The following is an 18,877-nucleotide window of genomic DNA, read 5'->3' as shown; positions in this document are numbered from 1 at the left end:
CCAGGTAGAGTTTTGCCTCTGCTTCCTTAGGGAGCTTATCCCAACTTGTGGGGAGTGATGTCAAGCTGGAGGAATCCAGCAAGAGGAGCTGCAGATGGCTTTGGCTTGCTCTTGCCCTTTCCCTCTCCTGCTCAGTATTCCTAGCTGAACTGCTGATATAACTCACTCCACCCTGCCCCGAGAAAAAAAGCCAGTTGATACTCCATTTGGTAAACTGGTATTTTCTCTCCTAGTTAAGGCTTGTTGGAAAAGTTAATCCAAAGAAATACAGGTTCGGATTTCTGGTTTTGGAATTGGCACTTTTAGCTTTCCATAGGGAGTTTCCATCCTCTTCTAAATACATATTCTTTGAGTAAGTTATTACTTGCAAATATTGTGTCTGTGAATTTCCTCTTAATAGGTCCACACATAGCTTTATGGCTTTCCAAAAGGCCTATTTGGGGTTTCAAACAGAATCCTGACCAGCTCCCTTAATACCCCTAATCTTATGGACAGCTTGGGGCTGCACAAGGCCTGTTACACCGATTCTTCCACGGGGTCTTTGGATAGCACAGCACGTACTACGGCGATTGGCTTGTATCACTATACACTGAGAAATTTGTTCTACATTATTATTCTACTAGTCGATTAATTTCCTTGTTTTTTCCTTGGGCTAAAAGTCAGATTCTGGTGGGGCATTAAAACAGAGCACAGTACAGCTGGAAAGCAGAAATTCAGGAAGAATGCCAAAAAAACTCCTGAGGATCAGCAACCTGAACTCTCACCCTTCATTCGAGTAGCTGCAAATTCAATCAATAAGCACTGTACTAACCACCTGGGAAAGAACAACAGGGGTAGTAGACACGATTCCTGCCCTCAAGAAGCTTACAATCTACTGGGGAAACTGGAGCTTGGGGATTAACACAACACTGATTCTCACTCCCCTCCTTAAATTTAAAGTGTCTTATTGGAAATTCCTCCAAGGAACCAATCTGCCACAGATCAATTCCCAAGAAGGAACTTTAATTTGGGGCTGGTGGGGGGAACCTGTGAGGAGAAACTTGACACTGAAGAGGGAAAAATCAGCCATCCTCAGACAATGGATGCCAATTTAATAGGAATCGATTCAGAGGAGTTGCCTGCCTCCTCTTCAACAATTCTCAAGCACTTAGTACAGTGCTCTGCACATAGTAAGTGCTCAATAAATGCGATTGAATGAATGAATGAACAATGCAGCTATTTGGTGGCTAAACAGAAGTGGACCGACAAGGGTGAGCCCTTTAACTTTTCCCTACCTCTGGCATATCCTAGGAGAACTGGAGAGTGGACTGCTGATGGGCACCCAGGATACCGGCACATAGCTAGAGATTAGAAGTGGCACGGCCTAGTGCGTAGAGCACGGGACCGGGAGTCAGAGGACCTAGGTTCTAATCCCGACTTTGTCATGTGTCTGCTGTGTGACCTGGGGCAAGTCACTCAACTTCTCTGTACCTCTGTTACCTCATCTGTAAAATGGGGATTAACTCCTACTCTCTCCTAGTTGGACTGTGAGCTCCATGGGGGATGGGGACAGGGACCAAACTGTATTAACTGTATTTATCTATTTTGATGCTATTGAAGCCTGCCTACTTGTTTTGTTTTGTTGTCTGTCTCCCACTTCTAGACTGTGAGCCTGTTGTTGAGTCTCTATCTGTTGCCAAATTGTACTGTCCAAGTGGCTAGTACAGTGCTCTGCAGACAGTAAGTGCTCAATAAACATGACTGAATGAATGAATGAATTAATTAATTAATTAACTCGGATCTACCCCAGCATTTAGAAAAGTGCTTGGCACATAGTAAAGTGCTTAACAAGTACTATACATCTCGGGAAGGTAACTTTTGCCAGGGTACTACCGATACCTAAGAAAAGAGGGAACGGCACCACTGACCCAGAATCCCACCCCAACACTCATCGCAAATGACATCATTTCTGTGGGTGGCAGAGACATAGGAGAAATGGCTTGAGGCCCTGGAGTGATTCCACATAAATGCTGCCAGTTTATTTCCAAAAAGGAATCTGGAGCATTAGGGATCAGCATCACATCCACATCCCTTGATTGCCTTGCCTCTTCAATTAATTGTATTTCTTAACTCTACGCTCCTCTAGACTGTAAACTCCTTTGTGGGCAAGAAACATGCCTACTGACTCTGTTATAGTGTACTCTCCCAAGCATTTAGTACAGTGCTCTGCACACGGGAAGTGCTCAATAAACCGACTGAATGATTGATTATCTGTTTCCCTATACTTGTGCCAAGAGACAAAGTACAGTTGGTTAGGAGTATCAATCAATCAATCATATTTGTTGAGCATTTACTCTGTGCAGAGCACTGCACTAAGCACTTGGGAGAGTAATGAGGGCCTTTGGAGTTGGGATTCCCTACTTTTCTAGGGGGTGGCAGCTGACTATATGCTGGAACACAAACCACAGTCCAACGAACAGAGGTGTTAGAGGATGTCATTTTGCTGCACTTGCAAACACTCTCCAAGGCATGTGGGCTAAGGCCCTCGACAGCCATGGCCTTGAGGTCATTTGGCAAATTCAGAACTTCAACCATTATTGCATTCTTTCAATACTACGTCCTATTTCTGGCTAACAGATGAACATGATTTTGAAATTACTTTTCCTAAATCAATAAAGTTGAAAGGGTGGTTAGGGAATCATCTAACCCACGCCTCCGATGCTAAGCAACAATACAGTGGCTCGGCAGTATTAAGAAAAAATTAGCACCAAAGCAGGTAAAATGCTGTCACCCTGGCACACATGCAGAGGCTGATATACAAGACAGAAAAGTCTGTATTAACACAGTCTACCGTGCATGCCTGACATAGTTGGTCAAAATCAGTGACATTTCCTTGAGTCCCTGGAAATTTCCCCAAAATGCAGTAGTAGAAATCATTATCATCATCATCGTATTTGTTAAGGGCTTACTAAGTGACATAAATACTGGGGTAGATACATGAAGTGTGCAGTTTGCCCCTTGCATTAACTGTATTATCTTTATTTCTCATCACCATAAAACCTCCTGTGATTGGGGGTGAGCCAGATGGTAGGCTCCAAGTGAACACCTAAACGTGGACCCACCAGCAGGGCTCTGGGCAAGATGTCTTCTAAGAGCAGGACAATGGAAATGTAATTAGTAGATTAGGGCCATTAAGCCGAAAGCTCAGTTCGATGTAACAGTTAACAAGCCTAGGATAAGAGCTGGGGGGAAACGCCTGTCACTGCTGCTTGCTCTTATCCGAAAAGACAATCTCAGGCAGAGGGGTCTGCCCAATGGGATGTCCGTGCTGGTCTCAGCCCGTACTTGGCTGCTCACTATCCTCCAAAGGGAAGGCAGGAACAGACGGGGCCCGAGGGACCTCTTGGCAGGGAGATGCCCATGTCAGCCCGGCCGGTTAAGGCCCTGAACACCCAACAGGATTGATCATCCCATGGTGGGAAATTCTCAATGTCGTTGGGTTGAGGGCTTAAATAGTGTCAGGGATCTCATCGCCCCCGGGTTGAGGGCTTAAGAGATGCCTTAAGAGATCTTTTACTATTAATGTTTTCTCATACGCTAATTAAGGGTTCCTTCCTATGATACCGAATATCGTGTTTTATTTCGTCTGTAAAGCTGAGTCACGAACCACCCCCATACCTAATTCATTCATTCATTCAACTGTATTTACTGAGTGCTTACTGTGTGCAGAGCACTGTACTAAGCACTTGGGAAGTACAAGTTGGCAACATAGACAGTCCCTACCCAACAGTGGGCTCACAGTCTAGAAGGGGGAGACAGACAACAAAACAAAACATGTGAACAGGTGTCAAGTCATCAGAATAAATAGAAATAAAGCTAGATGCACATCATTAACAAAATAAAATAAATGGAATAGTAAATTTGTACAAGTAAAATAGATTAATAAATCTGTACAAACATATATTTATTGAGTGCTTACTGTGTGCAGAGCACGGTATTAGCTGGATTTGCTTGTAATAATAATAATAATGGTATTTGTTAAGCGCTTTACTATGTGCCGAGCACTGTTCTAAGCACTGGGATAGATACAAGGTGATCAGGTTGTCCCATGTGGGGCTCCCAGTCTTAATCCCCATTCTACAGATGAGGGAACTGAGGCGCAGAGAAGTGAAGACGGTGACTGTGAGCCCACTATTCATACTCTTGCACCCTAAAGGAGAAATAAAGAACAGCTGGACACCTCATGAGTCTTCAGAAAAAGTAAGCTGGGATTGCCTCTGAGTCAACACTGATACTCAAAATTTTAAAGAGTAGCAGGGAAAGTAATATGAATTGAAACACTAGAAAGGCTGGAAAGTTACATCAGAAGCAGTAGTAGTAGCAATAGTATTTATTAAGTGCCTACCTTGGGCAAAGTGCTCTACTGAGCTTCGAGAAAAAAATACCCAGTTGAGAATTAGGCACAGTCCCTGGATCCCAAGGTGCTCATAACTTAAGACTAAAGGAGGAGGTTGGCTAAAGACACAAAAGGAAAGGTGGAACAGTAAAAATGTGCCTACAAAGTACAAAAAAAGAATAAACACAAATAAGACCAGAGCAATACGGCTGTGTTGTTTGAGGAGGAGAGTTTCAGGCTTCTGGCAGGTGTGTCCAACAGTCACAAAAGTCACAGTTGCAGGCACAGCTGCGGCCTTCACAATATTCTAAAAAGCTGTGTTACTAGGCTTTCCTCCCCTCCCAGTTAGAGAAAGAGCTGGAGAGCGTGCTGATGGCACAGGGGTGGGTAATGTCTCCCAAGCAGCAGGCCTAGTGATCTGGTATGGTGGGGTGGAGGGATGGGGGGACCAGTTGCGGATTCACACTGCTGGAGATCTCTCACCCTCCCATCTGGACAAGGAGGGGACCAACAGTGGTCCTGACAGTTTGGGGACCCTTACACGCAGCCTCAAACGCAGTAAGCCCCGCCATGGTCCTAAACAAAACTCACAGGCTGGCCCATAGCATCCTTTGATCCTGAAATGGAGACGACAATGAAAGGCATGTTTTCCAATCCATAAAAAGACTATGGGTCTCTGCGTATCTAAGTCCAAATGTGGTGGGGATGGTGAAGTGGAACATGAGGAAGGACATTTGGTTTCAGATTTTATGTTTAGATATCTTGAAAATTCAAAGTCCTTCACAATAATCGATCTCCCCTTGTTAAAGACAAAACTTGAACAACCCAACACTATCAGTCCTGCTGAAATTAAACCAGTTTACCATCAGATTGTATGTCCACTTTCATTTATTTTCTACAAGCCTCCCAGGACGTGGCATGAAATTATTTTAGGTTTGCTTAGCTGATTCTTATTAACAGACAAATAAGCGGTGGCAGGCAAGGAAAAATGAATAAAAACAGACCTAGGACAATTAGCAAATCAGAACAAATATCACAGGAACTACTACCCATGCAATTCAAATTGGATGAGCCTCTCAACGCTGACAATGTCTGTCTAAAACATATTTCCCCAGGTTGACTGGTACGACCCAAGTTTTACATAATATCAAATTAGAATCTAGCTGAGGGAAGCGGAGGCAAAAAAACAAATAAATTCTATTCCGATCCAATTATTCAAAATGTCTTCTTACCCATGTTCCAAAGCCAATGATTCCCTGAAAATTTGCTTAAATCCTTTTTTAAAAAAATTTTAAATCAACAGGCACAGACAAGTTCTTTTTATACACTTAGAGGCCTCAATATTTATAAATTAATGGATTAAGAGAGATGCAACTCCCATGGATAAACTGAACTTTTCCCCCATCTGCACCACCTATTGGTTACTCCAGATGTTAGACAACCTGGGCCTGACCCCAGTTTTGTGAGAATCCCTTTAGACCCCGATTAGAACTGGAGATACAATTATAGTTGTGAGAAAAGCAGAACTATGTCCCGCTCTGAATGAATAGTTGCAATTGGCCCACTCCTCATCCCAACCCTGGTGCGCCCACCCAGTATCAGCATTAACAGGGAAGCAAAGAACCTCCCATATTCTTCTCCTTAATTTTCTGACCCTTTCACTCTCAAGACCACTAGTGAGTATTCGAGCTAGCATTTTTCAAACTTTTCAGTTCTCAGTGAGGTGATAGCACGGAGGAAATCTCCATGAAGAACTCTAATTCCTTTACCTATTCCTAAAAGCAGAAAAGAAGGTCCAGCCTAGCTCTGGTTTATTTCCGGGCATAAATGACAGCTGTAGGACACTCAGGAACCTTGGAGACAATCTGGGCCTACTCTAGATATGGCTCAAAATCATGAGGAAACCTTGGGGCTGATTTAGACTTCCAGGGATAGCAGATGACCCAGAACTGGGACACCCCATTATTCAGGTCATTATCAAAGGGGCTCCATGGGGACAGGAGAAAGAGACACAGGTTTTTAGGACTTTAGGACTTGATTCATTATTTTTACCCACTCCAACCCTCCTAAATGCCAGGGAACAGAGCGCCACTTTAAAATTCCATTTACTGGCTGTTTTTCAGAAAGAAGGTGGGTAACTGATTAAGGTATGTTTTAAAAAAGGACTTACCTTTGCAAAATTATTTTCTGGGACCTTATTAAAAATGAAATTAAAGCCCAGAAAGTAAAATCACCTTGAATTTATTTGAAATATTTTTTCTCCCAAAGAATACAACACAACTCACATATTATCATATTCATTCCTAAGCTGGCAAGGCCCAGAGAGGACCTCTTTTTATCTATTCCATAATTTCTGAGCAAAACTTACCATTCCACATGGAGGAGACTATATCCCAATTTTAATGCCCTCCAGAGAAGAAAATTCTACATCTCCCGAACCCATTCCAGTAACTAATTGTTACCATGTCTCTTTTACAGTTTAGTTACAGCTTAAAAATCAAATGGGAAGTACAATCTAATATGGCACTTGTTTCACACAGATGGGTCACAGAAACAAAATCACTAAATTTCAATTTGATAGTCGTGGTCTAAATTACTTATTTTCTTTTTTGACACTGTGATTATTACTAATTTACATTATTACCTATCCTCAAATCTATTTATGGTTGGCGGTTTAATATAATACCATCTAATCTTTACAAATTGAATTATCAATTTACATCAATTCCAAGTCAGGATCATAGGCAAAAATCACATCACTTGCTTCCTGATTAAGGCCAAAATAAAAAAAAAAATTGGATAAATGATATTAAATTAAATAGGCCCAAATGCGAGATAATCCTATTCCATAAATATTTTGAAAAAGATTAAGCAGTGATATGGTTTAATCAGAAGTCAAAAAATGTACACAATATTGGCTACTAAACTAAAAATTGGCCTGCTGGTTTATTTTGAAATATAAAGCTCATTTCAAAATGCCACATCTGATTTTATATTAATGAAAATCAAATTTAAAAATTATCCTTGAACTCTAAAATACACTTTTCCCACATTCCAATCAAAATGAATGTTTACCATCACATATAATCACTTTTAAATGTTGAATTAAGAATGCAACACCATACTCAGAAATGACAAAGGAAAATAGCCACTGATTGGTTTCTATTATACATAAATATAATTGTCAGTAGAATATAAACTAAGCAATTACATGTACTAATGCAAAGTTCTCTAATAAAACAAACAATCCTGTTGTGTCGTGTAATGCATCTTAAGTCCAATAAATTAAGCTATAATCACTCATTCTAAGTACTGCCAAACCTACCCTTGCTATTGGTTTTTACCTTTGAAAACACAGGAAAACCACAAGTTAATTTTTTTTTAAGCTCTTCAACTGCATTCTTTAAATTGTGCCAGTTAATATAAAACTCTAATCAATACAAAAAGACTAGACTAAGTGGTCAGAAGACTGTCAGGACATCTGTGGTAACAACGTAGCACCACACTCCAGACTAAACTAAGGGTAAAAAGAAAAAATAATTTAATGGCACTCTGTGGCACTGATCCCACAGAGTCATGACGCTGATCCCTTGGCCATGTCGTCCCTCTGGCCTGGAACGCCCTACCCCTTTATAACTGACAGTCCACCATTCTCCCACCTTCGAAACCCTCCTAGAATCACATCTCTTCCACAAAATCTTCTCTAAGCCCCCATTTTCCCTACCCACCCACCCCTCTATGACACCTATGCATTTGGCTGTGAACTCCTTCATAATTCTGAAATTCACCCTGGCCTCACAGCACTTACGTGCATATCCTTATACTCTATTTTTCCCCTATCTGTAATTAATTTGAAGTGACTCCTCCTACAGAATGTAAGCTCTTTGTGGGCAAGGATCGGAATCTACCAACTCTATTGTATTTTCCCAAGCACTCAGTACAGTGCTCTGCAAACAGTCTATCTCGCTGTCAACCGCTCACTCACTTCCTGCCTCTGGCCTGGAACACCCTCCCTCTTCATATCCAACGGACAACTGTGCTCCTCCCCACTTCGAAGAACTTACTGAAGACATATCTCTTTCCAGGGAACTTCCCTGACTAAGCCCTCTCTTCCTTTCCTTCCACTCCCTTCTACCCTTCTGTGTTGCCCTGCCTTGCTCCCTTTATTCATCCTCCCTCCGAGGCCCACAGCACCTATATACATATCCATAGTTTATTTATTTGCATTAATGTCAGTCCCCCATCCCTGTATATTGTAAGTTCACTGTGGGCAGAGAATGTCTGCTATTATTTTATACTGTATTCTCCCAAGTGCTTAGCATAGTGTTCTGCACACACTAAGTGCTCAATAAATATGGCTGATTGTTTGATTAAGTGTAACTGAGTGAGTAAGAATAATAATAATGTTGGTATTTGTTAAGCGTTTACTATGTGCCAAGCACTGTTCTAAGCACCAGGGAAGATACAGGGTAATCAGGTTGTTCCACATGGGGCTCACAGTTTTAATCCCCATTTTACAGATGAGGGAATGGAGACAGAGAGAAGTTAAGTGACTTCAAAGTCACACAACAGATAAGTGGCAGAGCCAGGATTAGAACCCACAACCTCTGACTTCCAAGCCCAGGCTCTTTCCACTGAGCCGCAGAGGCAGAGACTAAGGACTGGGAAGGGACAGGCTTCAGAGTTAGCAAGGCCAGTTAGTTTAGTTAGTCACTGTTTGGGTTTTTTTCAGTCCTGGTTGACTGAAAATCTGATGAATGAGGCTGGGAATCCAGCTCAGAAAGCTGTGTGGGCATTCACCACATCACTCTTATGAAGTTGGCATCTCTGGTACAAAACCTTGCACTGACCTCTTCTTGCAAAGATGATGTATGTATAACTCATGTCTTGAAAGGCACGGGGTCAGAAAAGGGAGCCTACTATATTTTCATGGACACAGTGCGTTAAGTATGCACAAAGGTGTCTAATACAGATGCCCGCAGGATCCAATCTCAACACAGCATGCATTGTCTTCAAGACTTTTTTTAATAGTATTTGTTAGCGCTTACTATGTACCAGGTATTATACTAAGCGCTGGGGTAGATACAAGTTAATCAGGTTGGACACAGTCCCTGCCTCACATAGGGATCACAGTCTTAATCCCCATTTTACAGGGGAGGTAACTGAGGCATAGAGAAGTTAAGTGATCTGTCCAGGGCCACACAGTAGACAAGTGGTGGAATCAGGATTAGAACCCAGGTTCTTCTGACTCACAGGCCAGTGCTCTATCCACTAGGCCAAACTGATCTCCTTAAAACAGTATGTGCAGAGAAGCCCTTAAAATACGGTATACTTCTGGTTCATGTAACTACTGATCATTAATTTATCCAAAGTCCTCTTAGACCTATTTTTATTTTCAGCCTATTCAACGTCCTATAGAGAAGATTTAAACAGTGCTAGTTTTGAGTCCGTTGTTAGGTAGGTACCGTCTCTATATGTTGCCGATCTGTACTTCCCAAGTGCTTAGTACAGTGCTCTGCACACAGTAAGCACTCAATAAATACGACTGAATGAATGAATGAGTCATTGATAGATTATACGGACAAGGCCACCTCTCTCTACACTGGGATTTCTGAATCTTGGTTTCTTAGCATTCCTTAAAATGTGATTAAAGACTACAGGTGGATAAAATGATGTCTGGTCATGACCAGAACAGTTGGATGGGAAGAAAAGACTGAAATATGGTCAAACATACAAAAAATAGCACTCATATACCTTTTTTGGCTAGTCATCCCTCCTAGATAGGGCTTAAACCATAATTACCTACTACTATTCTGGAATTGATTTCTAAGCCATCCTTAATTATACTAGTTGATTTCTGGTAAGTGAAAAATGTAAAATATGAACATTATTTCATACCAAAAGCTAATTATGCCTGAAAATGGAGAGGTCTGCCCATAGACAGTCAAGTATCACAAACTCTGGGAAATAGCGTCTCAAATGCTAATGCCAAATACAGCTTCTACTTTTAGGCCGATTTGAAGTTCTTGCCTGCTCACATACCTGAGTCTCTGAAAATATCACTAAATATGCATTGGGCCCCAGGATTTACATGCAACAGGGTGCGCCATCCCCAGGAGAAGGGATCAGTCCCCAAAGCGTGCCATTCTGCTTCCAGGAGACAAATAATAATAATAATAATTATGGCATTTATTAAGTGATTACTACGTGCAAAGCACTGTTCTAAGCGCTGGGCAGGCTACAAGGTGATCAGGTTGTCCCCCAGGGGGCTCAGTCTTCATTCCCATTTTACAGATGAGGTAACTGAGGCACGGAGAAGTGAAGTGACTTGCCCCAAGTCACACAGCTGACAATTGGCAGAGCCGGGATTTGAACCCACAACCTCTGACTCCAAAGCCCATGCTCTTTCCATTGAGCCACGCTGCTCTCACACTGAAATGGAATACATAGTGCTTATAAGGCTACAGGAAGAAAAAAGTCCCCCATAAAATAACCTTCAAATGAAACAATGTATCTAGTCTTTCTTTAGGAATTTGTTTGCTTTACACATAAATAGGGCCTATTTATTAATTTTTTATAATATCTGTTAGGGGTTTACTAGGTACAGGCACTATAATAAGCGCTGGGGGAGATGCAAGCAAATCAGGTTGGACGTAGCCCATGTCCCTCGTGGGGCTCACAGTCTTAATCTCCATTTTACAGGTAAGGGCACTTAGAATTGAAGTGAGTTGCTCAAGGTCACACAGCAGACCAGTGACAGAGCAGGGATTAGGACCCAGGTCCTTCAAACTCCAAGGCCCGTGCTCTTTCCACTAAGCCATGCTGCTTCTTCCTTTGCAGCCTTAGCTAAGTACTGCCTGTAGCAAAAAAGAACATTTTCCTTTGTCTCACATTATTTCATCATGACTTAAAACTTCTACTTGGGTTTTTTTCAAAATCATTTCAAAAAGGAGCTGTATAAAAGTTCACGAATACAGAACAAAAACAAATATGAGGTGCTGCTTTTAATGACTTTAAATGAATGGTGAACATAGAAGGTAAAAAATGAATTATTTTAAATGAATTATCAATAAGCAAATACCAGAGTTCCCTTAAAGTGCTGTCACATATTTAAAATGATCACTGTGCTGCTGCACCAGAAGAAAAATTACTGACACAATTAAAACATTTTCAGCTTTTGAAATATTGCCACCTACCTAATGGACAGAAAAACAAGGGAAAGTTAACAGACTGGTGGGGCATACCTGAATCCTGACACACATACAGCGTGTTTTTTCAGCCAGTAGGCTTCCTTTTTTTTTTAAGAACAAAGGCATGTTCTTTTACTGCCTCCATGAGGATATGTAGCTACACTGGCAGATTGCTCCTTAAGGATATCCCATTCTTGGTCTCTAAGGCTTTAACAGCTAAATCCATTAAATAAGCTGACAAAAGTAATCCCCGAAAGAATGTACAAAATTTCTAAAAACATTCATTCATTTATTCATTCAATCATATTTACTGAGCGCTTACTGTGTGCAGAGCACTGTACTAAGCACTTGGGAAGTACAAATCGGCAACATATAGAGACAGTCCCTACCCAACAACTGGCTCACAGTCTAGAAGGGGGAGACAGACAACAAAACAAAACATGTAGACAGGTGTCAAAATCGTCAGAACAAATAGAATTAAAGCTACAGGCACATCATTAACTAAATAAATAGAATAGTAAATATGTACAAGTAAAAAAAATACAATAATAGATCTGTACAAATATATACAAGTGCTGTGGGAAGGTAGGGCGGGGGGATGGGGAGGAGGAGAGGAAAAAGGGGGCTCAATCTGGGAAGGCCTCCTGGAGGAGGTGAGCTCTCAGTAGGGCTTTGAAGGGAGGAAGAGAGCTAGCTTGGCGGATTTGCGGAGGGAGGGCATTCCAGGCCCGGGGAAGGACGTGGGCCGATGGCGGGACAGGCGAGAACGAGGCACAGTGAGGAGGTTAGCGGCAGAGGAGCGGAGGGTGTGGGCTGCGCTGGAGAAGGAGAGAAGGGAGGTGAGGTAGGAGGGGGCAAGGTGATGGACAGCCTTGAAGCTGAGAGTGAGGAGTTTTTGCTTGATTCGTAGGTTGACAGGGACCCACTGGAGATTTTTGAAGAGGGGAGTAACACACCCAGAGCGTTTCTGCACAAAGATAATCTGGGCAGCAGAGCGAATTATAGACTGAAGTGGGGAGAGACAGGAGGATGGGAGATCAGAGAGGAGACTGATGCAGTAGTCCAGTCAGGATAGGAGGAGAGACTGAACCAGCATCTGCAAAAAACATCTGCAACAAACTTTTCTGACCATTCATTCATTCATTCATTCAATCGTATTTATTGAACACTTACTGTGTGCAGAGCACTATACTAAGCACTTGGAAAGAACAAATCGGCAACATATAGAGACGGTCCCTACCCAGCAACAGGCTCACAGTCTAGAACGGGCAGACAGACAGCAAAACAAAACATGTAGACAGGTGTCAAAGTCATCAGAACAAATAAAATTAAAGCTATACGCACATCATTAACAAAATAAATAGAATAGTAAATATGTACAAGTAAAACAGAGTAATAAATCTGTACAAATATATATTCAAGTGCTGTGGGGAGGGGAAGGAGGTGGGGGGTTGGGGAGGAGGAGAAGGAAAAGGGGGCTCAGTCTGGGAAGGCCTCTTGGAGGAGGTGAGCTCTCAATAGGGCTTTGAAGAGAGGAAGAGAGTTAGCTTGGTGGATGTGTGGAGGGAGGGCATTCCAGGCCAGGTGAGGGACGTGGGCCGGGGGTCAACGGCGGGACAAGTGAGAATGAGGTACAGTGAGGAGGTTAGCGGCAGAGGAGCGGAGGGTGCGGGCCGGGCTGGAGAAGGAGAGAAGGGAGGTGAGGTAGGAGGGGGTGAGGTGATGGAGAGCCTTGAAGCCGACTGTTCTATACTTTGCCAAGTGCTAAATCCTGTGCTCTGGACAGAGTAAGCACTCAACAAGTACTATTGTTTAACTAAACCTTACTTTATGTTAGGAAAGTGCTAAGTTAATGAAGCAGATATTATTGTGAATGTTTAGGGATAAGACACAAGTTCTCCTTCCCTTTTCACTCAGAGCCCTGTGTGAAACCAGGACTGTAACTGATCTGTTTATTGAGTGCTGGAGTTGGAAGCAAGAATCTTGTCCAGTGTGCTGAATGGAGGAAACGTGAAAGGGAGAGTGAGAGAGGAAAGATGAGAGAGAAAAAGAAGGAAAAGAAGAATATGTGAGAGACAAGGGAGGAGGTGGGAAGAGAAGGAAAGAAAAGAGAGGAGAAATGAGGAGGGAAGAAAAGGGAAGGGAAAATAGGAAAGGAAAAGGAGAGATCAGGAAGGAAGGAGGAAGGGAAGAGAGAGAAATAAAGGAGGAACGAGGAAAGAAGGAAAGAAGCATAGAAAATCTAAAGGGTTATTTCTAAAACTCTAGTAGTATACTTTTTGGTCAAAGTTACAAGTAATGAAAAAGATGACATCCTGCCTAACTAGTGGCTATGACCAAATTAAATTACAATGGACTTCCTTGTTCTCCAAAGTATAAGATAAGATGCTGATATGAATTTACAAATCCCTCCATAATGACGCTATTTGGTTTTGTTTACTTACCATCACTTTCCTTGTGGAACAGATGGAGTAACTGAGATATTTATAATGAAAATCTCTAGACCTGAATACTGGAAAGTAGAGATATGAAATTATCTGGGGAGGTCCTTTGCGGTGGAATTCATTCCCCATGGCATCAGACCAAAACCCAAGTTAACCAATATGCAAGGTTCATTAGAAAATCCTTCAGTTAACTCTGCCAACTGCCCTAGTGAGTGTAATACCATGAGGTGGATTTAGGGTAGACTAGACCTTGAAATGACCTAGCTGGGCTCCAGAATAATATAGCAGTCCTCAGAGCAAGGGATTTTAAACATTAATACATAGTGTTTCAACATACTTGGTTCCTATTCTGCATTTGAACCCACATAATGAGGATGTTTACTTGCAAACACTTGGAAAAACAGTAATAACTCCAGGTATGATTTTTACACACTCAAAGTAAATTACTACATGGGAACAGAATTCAGAAAAAATAACTGCTGCACTTACTGTCCTGTAGCTCGCATTCAGCCAGCTGCACAGGCATTATGCAGCTGAGACCTGAGATTGCCAAATGTACAGAATTTTTCATACCTCATTAGACAAATCCCAGAAAGTAATTTGTACACATACTCTACAGTGACAGCTACGAGTTTGGGGAAAAAACCCCAGAGAACTTACTTGCCACTCCTGAAGCCAGCCCGTAAAGCAGGCCTCCACCATCGGACTGCTGAGGGAAGAGGTGAGCCCCAGGGGGAGGTCTCTTTTCTTGTCTGATGAAGTTGTAAAGCAACGTTTTCACAAGTCTGCTGGTGTAAGGAAGACTGCAAGAAAGAAAATCTTGATGTTTTTCAAAGTTCTCTGGGCTTCTAAATATGTCACAAGAATTAACAAAGATATTTTTATGGTTGATAACAATGCAAAGATTGATGCCGCTCTTTCCCACACATCTAAAAAAAAATAACTTTCAAGGCACAAATGAATCTAGGGGACCTATGAATTCATGGAACAAATGCATCAATACATTTCACTCTTTCTCTTACTTGCTTTCTCTAAAAATTGTTGCCTGAAATCCTAGATATGGCGATAGGCTTGGTCCAACTAATTCCCGGGAAGACTCTTTCATAGAGTATCTCGTGATCAAAAAGCTGAGTTGGGAAGAATGCTCAACGTGCTTCCAATAAAATCAGGTGGAAGCAGTAGAAAGGGGGAGACACACAAATATTCAAGAAAATTACAAAAAGTACCATCTACTTAAATTGACGGATTTCTCATTTTTACAAACTTCTGAAGTTAAACACGAATCCATCAAATTTTCATATTGGCCTTTTTAAGTTCTGAGTTTTTTTTTAAATTCATCCAAATTTCTTCTTCATTGACCCCGGTAATCCGCTCGCAGCAAAAACAGAAAATGGAAGAGGCAGTATTTTGCTCCAAATATTTGCTTCAATAGTGATGCTAAGAAAAGAGTTGGACAAATAAGAACACTTGCCCACTTTCAGGATTATAGCGTAATTAAGTCAACTCTTCCATGACAGGTAGTAGAGAGAGTAGCAAAAGTAAATTCATAAAATCATACAGGGCAAAAAGGGGCATCAAAAGGTCACCTAGTCCACTGAGCTGGTTTCAAGCATGACTACTCAAACCAGGCCTGACCATATTTTTAAAAAAAATTATTAGAGAAAATAGTCTACCTCCTTCAGGACAGCTTTATTAATCAAGCTACTAATATCTACACATTACATGTCTTTTGCTGCATTTAAGCCCAAAGCCTCTTGTCAAACAATCGATCAAAAGTATTTACTGGGCCCCTCCTGAGGGCCCAGCACTCTATTAAGTGCTTGGGAGAGTAAAATAGACAGTAGATTTGACCTCTGCCCTCAGTGGATTTGCATTCTAGCAGAGGAGACAGACACTACAATGAATTCCAGATAGGAAGAAAAAGAACAAGGGACAATGTACATGAGTTTGTGCTTAGGTAATAAATGTAGAAAGGTGCTCCGGGAGAGTACAGCGTTCTGCACACATTAAGCGCTCAATAAATATGATTGAATGAATGAATAGGGAGTACTTAACGTGCTTGAGTGACACAGAACACCCTAGCTGGCAGTGGAGGGTCATACACGAGGGAGATCCAAAATTAATCAGGAAAGGACCCCAAAAGAGATTTCAGAAGGATTTTTGAAAGTGAAGAGTCCTGTGATCTGTCAAATTTTAAAAACGAGGAAGAAGGATTAGAGGCAGGGAAGAAGGCAATAAAGTGAGTAAATTAGCTTGAGAGGAACAAAGAGTGTGAGCTGGGGGGTAGTAGCAGAGAAGTGGGAGTGGATAAGAGAGACAGAGATGGTTGAGTGCCTTAAGGTCACAGACTGAGAGTTAAGGGATCTGGGTTCTAAACCTGGCTCTGCCAATTGCTTGCAGTATGACCTTGAGCTAGTCACTTAATTTCTCTGGACTTCGGTTTCTCCATCCATAAAAAGGGGGTATCTGTCCCTCCCTCCTCCTGCCCCTTCTTTGACTCTCCCATCTTTCCCAGCCGTATCCCAAGAAGAGATCTCCGGCCTTCTTAAAATATATCCCATCCACCTGTGCCTCAGACACCCCAGCCCTTTGTACCTTATCAAAACACTTGCCCCTTCCCCTTCATCCCCACCGACTGCCAGCTTCAGCTGTTCACTCTCCAACAGCTTCTTCCCCACTGCTTTCAAACATGCTTACGTACCTCCTATCCAAAAAACCTTTCCTTGACACCATGGTTCCCCCTAGTTATTGCCCCAACTCCCTCCTACCATTTCTCTGCCAGATTCTTGAGCTAGTTGCCTACACCCTCTGCCTCTACTTCCTCTCCTCCAATGCTCTACTTGACCCCCTTCTATCTGGCTTCCACCCCTTTCTCTCCACATAAATTGCCCTCTCAAAGGTCACTGATGATTTCCTTCTTGCCAAATCCAACAGCTTCTATTCCATCCTAAACTTCCTTGACACCTCAGCTGCCTCTGACACTGTGGACCACCCCTACTAGAAACATTATCTAACCTTGGCTTCACTGACATTGTCCTCTCCTGGTTTTCCTCCTGTCTTGCTGGCCACTCCTTCTCAGTCTCTTTTGCAGGCTCCTCCTCTGCCTCCCACCCTCTAACTGTGGGAGTCCCTCAAGGCTAAGTTCTGGTCCCCTTCTATTCTCCAGTTTTGGACATACTGAGCTTGAATCAATCAATCAATCAATCAATCGTATTTATTGAGCACTTACTGAGTGCAGAGCACTGTACTAAGCACTTGGGAAGTACAAGTTGGCAACATATAGAGACAGTCCCTACCCAACAGTGGGCTCACAGTCTAGAAGACCGAAGAGCCAACATGACACCCATGGATCTATGGCCTGGAGGCAGGAGGAAATGCAAAATTGTAGAAAACAGAGAGGTTGAGGCAAACAAGATAGATTTAGGAGTCATCTGCATAAGAATGGCAGTTGAAGCAATGGGAATGGATGAAATTCCTAAGGGAAGCAACATGGCCTAGTGGATAAAGCACAGTCCTGGGAGCCAGAAGATGGGGGTTCTAATCCCAACTCTATTCCCATCACTTGCCTGCTGGGTGGCCTTGGGCAAGTCACTTCACTGTACTTCAATTTCCTCAACTGCAAAATGGGGACCCAATACCAGTTCTCCCTCCTACTTAGACTATAAATCCCGTGTCAGACAGGGACCGTGTCTAACCTGATTAACTTGCATCTACCCCAGCTCTCAGTACAGTGCTTGACACATTGTAAGTGCTTAACAAAAATCATAAAAAGTGTGTGTCGGGAAGGTGGAGGTTAGGAACTTGAGGGAGAAGTGACGAAATAGCCCGAGAAGGTCTGGCTAAAGCAGTAAAAAAACAAGGAGAGAACTGTGTCAGTAAAACTACAGTACCTAGTGTTTCCAGGAAGACAGCCAATAGGTTGAGGAGAATTGAGTAATGTCTATTGGATTTGACGTGGAAAAGGTCACTGGTGACCTTGGAGAGAGAAATCTCATGGAGTGAAGAGTGTGGAAACATGACTGTAGAGGGTCAGAAAGGGAGCTGGAGGAAAGTAAGTAGAGGCAGCAGATACATACAACCCATTCAAGGAGTTTGGAAGGAAAAGGAGGAGGCAGATGAAGCAGTAAATGGACAGGGTAGTGGGATCCAGATAAGATTTTCTTAAGATAGGGGAGAGACAGAAGTGTTTGAAGGCAGAGGAGAAGTAGACATTTGAAAATTAATGACTGAAGATGGCAGTTAGGGAAATAGGAGGAATGTATGTGCAAGTGTTTTAGAAGGCATGAAAGAAAGGTTAGAGTTGGAAGCATAGGTGGAGGGGATGGATTTTGAAAGCAGGAGACAGATCTCCCCTTCAGAGGCAGTGGGGAAGGATGAGAGTTTTGAGGGGAGTAAGGAGGATCTGATGAGGGGGACTTAGGGGAACTTCATGCCTGACAGATTCGATTCAGAACGACCTAGTGGAAAGAGCATGGGCCCGGAAGTCAGAGGATCTGGGTTCTAATCATTCATTCATTCATTCAATTGTATTTATTGAGCACTGTACTAAGCACTTGGGAAGTACAAGTTGGCAACATATAGAGATGGTCCCTACCCAATAACGGGCTCACAGTCTGCCTCTGCCGTTTGTCTGCTACGTGACCTTGTGTGAATCACTTAACTTCTCCGTGCCTTAGTTATCTTCATCTGAAAATGGGGGCTAAGACTGTGAGCCCCTTGTGGACAATGACTCCCTCGCCTTTCAAAGCCTTACTGAAGGCACATCTCCTCCAAGAGGCTTTGCCTGACTACACTCTCCTTTCCTCTTCTTCAACTCCTTTCTGCATCACCCTGACTTGCTCTCTTTATAATAATAATAATAATTGGCA

The 18,877-nt window shown here is 42.4% G+C and overlaps 1 protein-coding gene across 3 annotated transcripts in view; it reads right to left on the bottom strand.

Moving 5' to 3' along the window:
- DYM (dymeclin) overlaps positions 1 to 18,877 on the bottom strand; it is a 523,552-nt gene that overhangs the window by 354,588 nt on the left and 150,087 nt on the right. For all 3 annotated transcript variants that reach the window (XR_005449814.1, XM_038743768.1, XM_038743767.1), the window contains exon 8: positions 14,670 to 14,812. Coding sequence is in view for 2 of the 3 variants with exons in the window: in XM_038743768.1 (XP_038599696.1) it covers positions 14,670 to 14,812 (143 nt within the window). In the remaining variant the exon portion in view is untranslated. The remainder of the gene's footprint in view (positions 1 to 14,669; positions 14,813 to 18,877) is intronic.

Source organism: Tachyglossus aculeatus, chromosome 3, assembly GCF_015852505.1.
Source record: "Tachyglossus aculeatus isolate mTacAcu1 chromosome 3, mTacAcu1.pri, whole genome shotgun sequence".
In the NCBI taxonomy this organism is placed as follows: domain Eukaryota; kingdom Metazoa; phylum Chordata; class Mammalia; order Monotremata; family Tachyglossidae; genus Tachyglossus; species Tachyglossus aculeatus.
Note: the sequence above shows the minus strand (reverse complement) of the source record. Positions and strands in the feature narration are given on the sequence as shown.